This window comes from Oncorhynchus mykiss, chromosome 2 (genome assembly GCF_057628025.1).
Source record: "Oncorhynchus mykiss isolate SJ-2025 chromosome 2, ASM5762802v1, whole genome shotgun sequence".
In the NCBI taxonomy this organism is placed as follows: domain Eukaryota; kingdom Metazoa; phylum Chordata; class Actinopteri; order Salmoniformes; family Salmonidae; genus Oncorhynchus; species Oncorhynchus mykiss.
In genome coordinates this window covers 29,133,550-29,145,826 of record NC_143023.1, presented here as the reverse complement: position 1 = coordinate 29,145,826, position 12,277 = coordinate 29,133,550, and the positions used below count along the sequence as shown (strand labels likewise).

The 12,277-nt window shown below is 42.2% G+C and overlaps 1 protein-coding gene across 7 annotated transcripts in view; it reads left to right on the top strand.

Annotated features, from left to right (window-relative positions):
- LOC110486409 (DENN domain-containing protein 4B) overlaps positions 1-7,322 on the top strand; it is a 44,828-nt gene extending 37,506 nt beyond the window's left edge. For 4 of the 7 annotated variants that reach the window (XM_021558018.3, XM_021558001.3, XM_090195910.1 and 1 more), the window contains exons 22-27: positions 251-413; positions 513-752; positions 861-960; positions 1,054-1,219; positions 4,033-4,091; positions 4,197-7,322. In XM_021558018.3, coding sequence (XP_021413693.3) covers positions 251-413; positions 513-752; positions 861-960; positions 1,054-1,219; positions 4,033-4,091; positions 4,197-4,342 — 874 coding nt within the window. In that variant the 3' untranslated portion in view covers positions 4,343-7,322. The remainder of the gene's footprint in view (positions 1-250; positions 414-512; positions 753-860; positions 961-1,053; positions 1,220-4,032; positions 4,092-4,196) is intronic. The other 3 variants (XM_090195915.1, XM_021558025.3, XM_090195921.1) reach the window with 1 other exon arrangement.
- Positions 7,323-12,277: the final 4,955 nt, after the last annotated feature.

Below are 12,277 nucleotides of genomic sequence, written 5' to 3'. Positions count from 1 at the left end.
GTGAGGACTGTGTCATGTATGGAGAGGACTGTGTCATGTATGGAGAGGACTGTGTCATGTATGGAGAGGACTGTGTCATGTATGGAGAGGACTGTGTCATGTATGGAGAGGACTGTGTCATGTATGGAGAGGACTGTGTCATGTATGGAGAGGACTGTGTCATGTATGGAGAGGACTGTGTCATGTATGGTGAGGACTGTATGATTCTTAAACTGAATGAACGTTAGACTTTTTTATCACCCTAACAAAGCACTCACCACAGCCTGGAACGTACCAACTGGAACACGGAGGAGGAGGTGGAGAGCGCAGCCAAGCCCCCTTGTGGCCAGGAGGCCATCCTGGGTCACAACGGTGTGAGTGAGGATTCCAGTTCTGAGACCAGCAGTTATTCTGAGAGCAGCAGCGCTACCATGGTACTCTACCAACACTGGTTTATTTCTCATCTTTATCTGTTGGCTTCTGGGAAATATTCAGTCTTGCTATAACCACAGTTAACGTGTTATTGACTCCAGGGTTCATCGGTGGGCGAGTCTCCCCAGGTGACGGTGGCCTACCTGAGCCCATTGGTGCTGCGCAAGGAGCTTGAGAGCCTGCTGGAGAACGAGGGCGAGGCGGTGCTGGCACAGGGCCAGCTCCTGGACAGCCACTCCATCATCTTCTGGAACCTAGTGTGGTACTTCCATCGCCTGGGCCTGCCTAGCAACCTGCTGCAGCTGGTTCGCTCCTCACCGCTGGCCAACCAACTAGCACAGGTAACTCTGCTCCCAGGCTTCTCTTGGGGCCTAGTGATTAATTATTAGTATGTTACAATACATAATGTCCTCATTCTAATGTTGAGCTCCTGTCTGTGTGTATGTCAGACTTCAGAGAACTCAGCAGTGAGGGTGAGGCTGCTGTGGGACACACTGACCCCTGACACAGACCACTGGCCCCCCCTCTACATCCTGTGGAGGATACACAGTAAGATACACACGTTATTCACAAGGAAATACTCAGATGAGGTTAAGATCTTTTCATGAATTACATATCTCTCTCTTTCTCTCTCTCTCTCAGGTGGCGTACCCATGCGGAACCACAGCTGGCGGAGGCACAACCACCCCTTCACCCTGTCCTTCCTGGAGGAAGTGCTGCGCTGGGTCGGCATGAACGAGATACACAAGGGAATCACCCTCTTCCTGGAAACCATTGCTAAGCAACCGGGCACGCCCAAGATACAAAGGTGAGTGCAGGAAATGGCCTCTGAATCATCAGTTGTTGATTACATTTTTTGTTTGTGTGATTAATAGTGGCTTCAGAAATTATTCACACCCCTTGACTTTTTCCACGTTTTGTTGTTATACTCAGAATTTTAAATGGTTTAAATTTCAATTTTTTTGTAACTGCCCTACACACAATTCCCCATATTGGCAAAGTTTTTGGAAAATTCTACAAATTAATTAAAAATGAAAAGCTGGGCCTCCCGGGTGGCGCAGTGGTTAAGGGCTGTGCCATCAGAGACTCTGGGTTCGCGCCCAGGCTCTGTCGTAACCGGCCGCGACTGGGAGGTCCGTGGGGCGACACACAATTGGCCTAACGTCGCCCGGGTTAGGGAGGGGTTGGCCGGTAGGGATGTCCTTGTCTCATCGCGCACCAGCGACTTCTGTGGCGGGCTGGGTGCAGTGCGCGCTAACCAGGTTGCCAGGTGCACGGTGTTTCCTCCGACACATTGGTGCGGCTGGCTTCCGGGTTGGATGCGCGCTGTGTTAAGAAGCAGTGCGGCTTGGTTGGGTTGTGTATCGGAGGACGCATGACTTTCAACCTTCGTCTCTCCCGAGCCCGTACGGGAGTTGTAGCGATGAGACAAGATAGTAGCTACTAAAACAATTGGATACCACGAAATTGGGGAGAAAACAGGGTCAAATTTAAAATGAAAAAATAATAATAATGAAAAGCTGAAATGTCTTCAGTCAATAAGTATTCAATCCCTTTGTTATGGCAAGCCTAAATATACTGAACAAAAATATAAACACAACATGTAAAGTGTTGGTCCCATGTTTCATGAGCTGAAATAAACCATCCCAGAAATGATCTATATGCACAATAGCAAATTTCTCTAAAATGTTGTGCACAAATTTGTTTATATCCCTGTTAGTGAGCATTTCTCCTTTGACAAGATATGCCACACCCCTCAGGTGGATAGACTATCAAGAAGCTGATTAAACAGCATAACCACTACACAGGTGGACCTTGTGCCCAGGACAATGAAAGGCCACTCTAAAATGTGCCGTTGTCACACAACACAATGCCACAGATGTCTCAAGTTTTGAGAGAGGGTGCAATTGGTATGCTGACTGCAGGAATGTCCACTGTTGCCAGAGAATTGAATGTTAATTTCTCTACCATTAGCTGGCTCCAACATCGTTTTAGAGAATTTGGCAGTACGTCCAACCAGCCTCACAACCACATGTAACCACTCCTGCCCAGGACCTCCACCTCCACATCCGACTTCTGAGGAGTATTTCTGTCTGTAATAAAGTCCCTTTGTCGGGAAAAACTCATTCTGATTGGCTGGGCCTGGCTCCCCAGTGGGTGGGCCTATCTATAGATATGGGCCTAATTTATTTATTTCAATTGACTGATTTCCTTATATGAACTGTAACTCAGTAAAATCATTGAAATTGTTGCATGTTGTGTTTATACAGGCTAAGTTCATGAGTAAAAATGTTGAATGAATAGTGTTTAACATGATTTTTGGTACCTCATCTCTGTACCCCACACATACTGTAAGGTCCCTCAGTTGAGCAGTGAATTTTAAACACAGATTAAACAACAAAGACCAGGGAGGTTTTGCAATGCCTTGCAAACGAAGGGCACCTATTGGTAGATGGGTAAAACATTTAAAATATGACATTGATTATCCTTGATGAAGTTAATAATTACACTTTGGAAGGTGTATCAGTAAACCCAGTCACTACAAAGATACAGGCGTCCTCACTAACTCAGTTGTCAGAGAGAAAGGAAACCACTCAGGGATTTTCCCATGAGGCCAATGGTGACTTTAAAACAGTTTGAGTTTAATGGCTGTGATAGGAAAAAACAGAGAATGGATCAACAACATTGTAGTTACTGTGCAATATTAACCTAATTGACAGAGTGAAAAGAAGGAAGCTTGTACATAATAAAAATATTCCAAAACATACATCCTATTTGCAACAAGGTTTTGAAGTAATACTGCAAAAAATGTGGCAAAGCAATTCACTTTTGTATTGAATACAAAGTGTTTTGTTTGGGGCAAATCCAACACAACACATTACTGAGTACCACTCTCCCTATTTTCAAGCATAGTGGTGGCTGCATCATGATATGGGAATGCTTGTAATCATTAAGGACTGGAGTTTTTCAGGATAAAAAAGAAACGGAAGGGAGCTAAGCACAGAGGAAAACCTGGTTGTCTGCTTTTCACCAGACACTGGGAGAGGAATTCACCTTTCAGCAGGATAATAACCTAAAACACAAGGCCAAATATACACTGGAGTTGTTTACCAAGAAGACAGTGAATGTTCTTGAGTGGCCGAGTTAGTTTTGACTTAAATCTACTTGAAAATCTATGGCAAGACCTGAAAATGGTTGTCTAGCAATGATCAGCAAACTTAACAGATCTTGAAGAATTTTGAAAAGAATGAGCAAATGTTGCACAATCCAGGTGTGGAAAGCGCTTTGAGATTTACCTAGAAAGACTCATAGCTGTAATCGCTGCCAAAAATGCTTCTACAAAGTATTGACTCAGGGGTATGAATACTTATGAAAATGAGATTTCTGTATTTAATTTTCAATATATTGGCAAACATTTCTAAACATGGTTTCAGTTTGTCATTATTGGGTATTGTGTGTAGATGGGTGAAAAAAATCAATTTAATCCATTTTGACTTCAGGCTGTAACACAACATAATGTGGAAGAAGTCGAGGGGTATGAATACTCTACTTTGTCAAGGCAATGTTTTGGTTATGTGATTGCACAATTGTGATCGATAGTACTTTGTGTTGTTTGTCCAGGAGTCTGTACAGAGAGATGCTCTTCCTCACGCTGGCTGCCATGGGTAGAGATCACGTTGGTAAGCAGCCTTTTTAAGACACTTTAAACACAGTTGGAGTACTAGAACTTCACTATAGTTTCAAACCAACCAGGCTTATTGCTTACACCACTTTCTGTCTTTTAGCTGCGTTTGATAAGAAATACAAGGCTGCGTACCAACGGCTGAGTGGCTCCTTGGGGCGCGGGGAGCTCCGCAGGAAGCGAGCCCAACCACCCAGCCCCAAGGCTGTGGACTGCAGACGGAGCTTCCTGCTGCCCCTCGAGTGCTGATACCACCTCCTGGTACCTGCAGGCCTGCAGCCTCCACCCACTCCAATCCAGATCCACCCCCATCGCTGCTGCCTCCGCTCCCTCGGAACACTGATACCCAGCTGCCAAGAAGAGTGGATGAGAAAAGCTAGACAGAAAACAACAGACAGAAAATTCTGCCTTCACCTTTCACTTTGGACTTATTTGCTCTGCTGCCCCTAGCACAGCCTGGCCACACTATAAAAGCCCCCCAACTGTGCAACTGTACCTCACTGTCCTTGTTTGTGTGAACCAGATATCTACATTTGACCTTCATTCATTTTCATTGTGCAACTGGACTTTGGACCGCTTCCTCAACAACTAAACACAACCCTCTCGGCCTATAGTTTAGCTACAGGGATTATTGGACCTGGTACTGTACATACAACCCAGCCCCCTTGGACTTTGCTCATTGCTCGTATATACATGGTCTCTGCCTCACCAATATAACTCATACTGGTTTGTAGGTCATAAACCATGCATTTCATATGTATGCAATTTGTAAGGAATATTACCGACCTGCAATCTATGCATTCAATGTGAACATATTCTATAACTTGCATTGCTTTGCTTTCAGACAGAAAATCTCATAAGAGTGGGAGATGTCTAGTGATTCTTGATGTGATGGGAAGTGCCAATATCATCGAACTGTAACATACATTACATTGCAAGGGTACATGCCAATCACTCACAGTCAGTCAAAACTCAGTCAGTCAAAACTTTTAGGCATTTCATGCCTCTCTTGCTATTTTTCACTCTCTGGAAAGAATTCTGTCAACTGGACATTGGTGGTAAAGACTAACTTTGGGATGAGACCGCTTCAGCAAGTCTCAGCCAATCCAAACGAGGATGTTTACTCTGGGAGAGGGGGTTGTTGATTATTGACTTTGGGAGGAATATGTCAACTCTGGGAGAGAATTATGTCAACTAAAAAAGGATGTCGACTGGGAAAGGATGATGTCAAACCTGGGAGAGGATTATGCCAACTCCGGAAATTATGTCAACTCTGGGAAAGGATGATGTCAAACCTGGGAGAGGATGATGTCAACTCCGGAAAAGATGTCAACTCTGGGAAAGGAGGATGTCGACTTGGAAAGGATGTTGTTTCCTATTGATTTTAGGAGATGATGTTAACTCGGTTTTGGGAGCAGATGGTAGCAGTGTGGATCAGCAATGTAATGGTTTGATCGCTATCACTATGGTTTCCTTAGTGTGTGTTTTCCAGCTCATGGTGTGGAATGGAGCTATGGTCAAACTTTGGGTAAGGCAGGAAATAGCCTATGTAGAATCGCCAGAAAATGCAAACATCCAGTTTTCAGGGATACAGTATTTTCGGAAGTGGGAACTCTGCACAGGCATCTCTATGCCTGCAACATTATGTTAGGCAGGAAGTGGAGAGAGGGTGTGACTGGGAACAGACATTGACAGTCAAGGATAATCCACAAGTCACAACCAGGAAGGACTTTTCATACACGGACACACATGCATATCGCATACAAGATTTATCAGTTGTATTGTGTCTTTAATTCCCTGTACTGTTCTTGTGAATTCGAAGTGTGATTGGGGGTTCTCAGTTAGGTATTTGTACCAGAAAAGTGGCTGACAGAAGAAACAAGTAAGAACGTGTGGAAGGGGGGTTTATTATGGTATGTACGATGTCATGTGTTTTCTCACGTTTTGTGCTTATTTACCTCACCTCTTTTCCCATGTTAAACGGGAGTGATTTGTCTGGGAGGATGGTCCACAAGGAATGACTGTGATGGATCTTTAGTCACACATCACCAATTTTTCATTTACCACAGTTATTCACCACACATTTAGGCAGTATGTTATGGATTGTTGGCAGAGATTAAAGAACTTCAGAAGATCCACTTGAGAGGAAGGTACTTCACCGTGGAGCCCATACTTACCTACTAGCTTCTTGTTTCCATGTACAATACCTGTGAGGCCTTCCCCTCATATTTTAACCCTTTATTTGTTCAGCTTTGTATATGAAAGCATATCAATTGCACAACAGATTTTTCATTTTCTTTCAATTTCATGTCACACTGTTAAATACCTCTGTTACCGTCATACCTTGTTTTTGTTCTTGCAGTGTTATATAGCAGCGTCACGAGAGAATACCTTGTGTTCTGCCTTTGAAGATTGTGTGAGTGACATAAATTATTGTCCCACCTGGGGAGTAATGCTGTAATTACAACTAGGGATGTGAAGTTGTATGGAGAACAATTTTCATATCTCATATTTTAGTCTTAACCTTAGGGTGAGAGATTTCAGATGCCACTGATATCATTGTGTGATTGTGTGTACCCATATATCATTAAAGTACAAGAGAGACATTGTTTGCACACAGCCATCCAGTCAACAGGGATATACAGACTGGAGCAAAGCATTGAGCATTCTCAACCAGTAGAGGGCAGTAGGGCATACAGAGTCCAGTTCTAGCCATTGGCAGTGGAATTGGGCTTGAACAGGCTAAGGCAACCCTGGTCTTTAGTAATAACATGGTGGGAACCTGTTTATTCAAATGACCTATCAGTGGTCATAACGTAAAGGAGACCCAAGACAGAATGCTGTTTAAAAGCTAAGACTGAGTTATCATCAGCGTCTCAAATTACACCCTATTTGGCTCTGGTCAAAAGTAGTGAACTGTATGGCTAGTAGGTTGATAAAATTGTGTATAATTTAAGATTTCCCAGCCCAGAGTTAGATAAAAAATAATGGAGGTAGATTTGTTCCCCAACGTAGGCAATATTACATTTATGGCTGCTATTTCAATGCATCTGACTGCAAGTGAATATAAGGGACATTTATATTGTCTGTTCTTTTATTGGTCAAGTGAGCAAAGGAATGAAGGAGATCTGTATTTAAAATATATTGTGTTTGCTGTTGTAATTTATATGGATGTGACTTCAGTTGTAAATGTCTTGTTTTATAGAAGAAAATATACAGATTCCCCAAAGCTCAGTTTTCTTGTGATTTAATGTACAGTATGATTTTCTCTATGCCTAACAATAGTATTAGAGCTGCTCTAAATTACATCCCCAAATAGTATTCTCTGATCCATCTTTGAAAAGCTTTCAGGCTAGATAAAGCCGCAAATATTGTTCAATTGTGTGTATATTACAAACGTGTGTGTGTGTGTGTGTGTGTGTGTGTGTGTATATATGTGTGTGTATATGTATGTGTGTGTGTGTGTGTGTATGTATATATGTGTGTATGTATAAATGTGTGTGTGTATGTGTGTGTGTGTGTGTGTATATGTGTGTATATATATATATATATATATATATATATATATATATATATATATATATATATATATATATATATATATATATATATATAATACAATACACACAGTGAGGGAAAAAAGTATTTGATCCCCTGCTGATTTTGTACATTTGCCCACTGACAAAGAAATGATCAGTCTATAATTTTAATGGTAGGTTTATTTGAACAGTGAGAGACAGAATAACAACAACAAAATCCAGAAAACCGCATGTCAAAAAAAAAATGTTATAAATTGATTTGCATTTTAATGAGGGAAATAAGTATTTGACCCCCTCTCAATCAGAAAGATTTCTGGCTCCAAGGTGTCTTTTATACAGGTAACGAGCTGAGATTAGGAGCACACTTTTAAAGGGAGTGCCTCTAATCTCAGCTTGTTACCTGTATAAAAGACACCTGTCCACAGAAGCAATCAATATTGCAATCAGATTCCAAAGAGCTCTCCAAGGATATCAGGGACAAGATTGTAGACCAACACAAGACTGGAATGGGCTACAAGACCATCGCCAAGCAGCTTGGTGACAACAGTTGGTGTGATTATTCGCAAATGGAAGAAACACAAAATAACTGTCAATCTCCCTCGGCCTGGGGGCTCCGTGCAAGATCTCACCTCGTGGAGATGCAATGATCATGAGAACGGTGAGGAATCAGCCCAGAACTACACAGGAGGATCTTGTCAATGATCTCAAGGCAGCTGGAACCATAGTCACCAAGAAAACAATTGGTAACACACTACGCTGTGAAGGTCTGAAATCCTTCAGCGCCCGCAAGGTCCCCCTGCTCAAGAAAGCACATATACATGTTCATTGGAAAACTTCAATGGGCATCTGAATGATTCAGAGGACAACTGGGTGAAAGTGTTGTAGTCAGATGAGACCAAAATGGAGCTCTTTGGCATCAACTCAACACAACGTGTTTGGAAGAGGAATGCTGCCTTTGACCACAAGAACTCCATCCCCACCGTCAAACATGGAGGTGGAAACATTATGCTTTGGGGATGTTTTTCTGCTAAGGGGACAGGACAACTTCACCGCATCAAAGGGACGATGGACGGGGCCATGTACTGTCTAATCTTGGGTGAGAACCTCCTTCCCTCAGCCAGGACATTGAAAATGGGTCGTGGATGGGTATTCCAGCATGACAATAACCCAAAACACACGGCCAAGGCAACAGAGGAGTGGTTCAAGAAGAAGCACATTAAGGTCCTGGAGTGGCCTTGCCTGTCTCCATACTTTAATCCCATAGAAAATCTGTGGAGGGAGCTGAAGGTTCGAGTTGCTAAACATCAGCGTCAACCTTAATGACTTGGAGAAGATCTGCAAAGAAGAGTGGGACAAAATCCCTCCTGAGATGTGTGCAAACCTGGTGGCCAACTACAAGAAACATCTGACCTCTGATTGCCAACAAGGGTTTTGCCACCAAGTACTAAGTCATGTTTTGCAGAGGAGTCAAATACTTATTTCCCTCATTAAAATGCAAAGAAATGTATAACATTTTTAACATGTGTTTTTCTGGATTTTGTTGTTGTTATTCTGTCTCTCACTGTTCAAATAAACCTACCATTAAAATTATAGACTGATCACTTCTTTGTCAGTGGGCAAACGTACAAAATCAGCAGAGGATCAAATACTTTTTTTCCCTCACTGTGTATATATTAATAGTCAAAAGTTTGGACACACCTACTCATTTTATTTGGACTGTTTTCTACATTGTAGAATAATAGTGAAGACATCAGAATTATGGAATCATGTAGCAACCAAACAAGTGTTAAACTGCTCCCGAGTGGAGCAGCGGTCTAAGGCACTGCATCTCAGTGGAAGAGGTGTCACTACAGTCCCTGGTTTTGATTCCAGGCTGTATCACATCTGGCTGTGATTGGGAGTCCCATAGGGCAGCGCACCGGTTTGCTTTAAAATTGTATTTGTGTGGAATTTCTTTCCTTAATGCGTTTGAGCCAATCAGTTGTGTTGTGACAAGGTAGGGATGGTATACAGAAGACAGCCCTATTTGGTAAAATACCATATTACGGCAAGAACAGCTCAAATAAGCAATGAGAAATGACAGTCCATCATTACTATAAGACATGAAGGCCAGTCAATCCAGAAAATGTCAAGACCTTTTGAAGTTTCTTGAAGTGCAGTTGCAAAAACCTTCAAGAGCTATGATGAAACTGGCTCTCATGAGGAATGCCACAGGAAAGGAAAACACAGAGCTACCTCTGCTGCAGAGGATAAGTTCGTTAGAGTTAACTGCACCTCAGAAATGGTAGCCCAAAAAATAAGTGCTTCACAGAGTTCGAGTAACAGACACATCTCAACATCAACTGTTCAGAGGAGACTGCGTGAATCAGGCTTTCATGGTCAATTCCTGCAAAGAAACCACTATTAAAGGATAAGGAGAAGAGACTGGCTTGGGCGAAGAAACACGAGCAATGGACATTAGACCGGTGGAAATCTGTCCTGGCCTCCACAATCACCCGGCCACAACCCAGTTAAGATGGTTTGGGATGAGTTGGACCGCAGAGTGAAGGAAAAGCAGCCAAAAAGTGCTCACCGTATGTGGGAACTATGTATAGTCAGTATGAGATCATCATATCCTGCATAAGGTTAGGTAGCGGTGTCATCGTACAGTAAAGCTCTGTCTGATCTACATTGCACAGTAGTTGTAACAGCCCAGTGGGGTATACATTCCAAACCAATTAATCTGGTCCAGTTGCCATGGACCTTTTTATTCCACAGTCAGTATAAATCAGTACATGACACCTTTATTTCAAGAACAATATCTCAAAGTGGTCTTTTTTCCCTGGCGGTTGGGCACGAAATGTGTTGGGGTTGTTTTGCCCCTGTTTTTTTGGTCTTCTTTAAACGCCTCAGCTTGTTTATTTTCTGACGACGTACTATTCCATGGAATGGAATGTAGTTTCTGGTACATTGTGTAGTCAAGGACAAGTCTGCTGCAGGAAACAGTGTTTTTCTAAAATGTAAACAGGGAAAAGACAAAGGTGGGGAAGCAAATAATCTTCATCTTTATCTCTACTCTTCTCCTCCGTCCTATTTCCTCCATGACCACAAGCCTTGTAGAGAGGAATGGTGTAAAAATCTGAGCCGTATGCATGCAGTGAGAGGAGGTCTTGCCAGGCCAGCTCAGATTAGACCACTGTGATCGTCACTATGTGAAACCCTAAACCCCATTATGTGGCTAATAGGATAAAGCTTCGCCACTGCTGGGCGGACAATGAGCTACAAAGGGTTCTCAAAACAGCCATGCTTACTGCACACTGTTTAACCACAGAGGCCTGGGAATAACTCTATTAGTCTCTGTATGCACACTATGGAGGATAAGATTCACATTTGCCATTTTCTCTTGGGTGAAATATCATAGGCTATAAGCTGATGTACCTGTAGGGTAAGATTACTGATTCACATCATCTGATGCATTACAGGTTGAAAGTCATGATGTCATCATGTCAGTTTGTTGAGTGTTGAGCATCCCTGTAATTTGAATGTTGAATCCTAAGTAACTTCATTCTGAAGCGCTGAATTTCTTTAATTTGTGATAACATATACAGAAGTGTATGTGCTACAAAATATGAATTTGACCAATTTAAGTAATATATGAGGTTAGGTGTTTTGTTCTTAAAGTAACTGCATCATACAGAGGTTTATTGTCAATGAGGGATATTTGAGTGATGTTGTACAGTATAGCCTGATCGGCTTTACTACAAGTCTACAAAACATTATGTACACATTGACACCATATGATACTTGCAGTATGTAGATTTAAACATACTGGGCTCAGCAGATGAAGGTACATTTTCAGTAAGAACTGATTTAATGGTGGTGAGAAGAACCAGGGTGATTATGAGAAATCACAAAAGCTGCTTTTAGACAGGCAGCGCAATTCTGATATTTATTTTCCACTAATTGGTCTTTTGACCAATCAGATCAGCTCTGAAAAAGAGCTGATGTGAAAGATCTGATGTGATTGGTCAAATACCATTTAGTGGGGGAAAAATATCAGAATTGGGCTGCCTAATGAGTTAGCTATGAAAATCACAAGGAGGGGGAGGGGGGACAGAGGGAGGACTATGTCTATACCCTTTCAAAGAACCTGGAATGGGTAGACATGTTTTGTCTCTTTCTCTCTGACTCTGCATGTATATATCTCAGGACATTCCCAGTTGGACCAGACCCCTGATTATATATTGTTTTTCATGTCCTCTAACCTTTCCATCTCCCTAGCAACTTTAATGGCCAGATTAGGAGAATGTATGATATGAGATGCTGATACAGCTGTAGTATAGGTTTAACGAGCCCATGGGGGACAGTTGATTGATGCTGTCCAGTGTAATTGGCAAGCATGACCACCTTCACTCCCTTACCAGACTGTGTAAAACATTATATTTGGTGTTCAAGATGTGTAAAAAATAAATAAATAAATGAGGACTACATTGTATGGTGAGTTTAATAAAGTTGTACTGTGGGTGGGGAGCATGGGAACATAAGCTTGATTATAGAGTAGGATGAGTGACCAGATGATCACATCATTTTTGATGGTTTAATGATGGTGAGAACCAGGGGGATTAGGATAGGAACAGTCACTGAGCTACTTACTAATGAGCTAGTT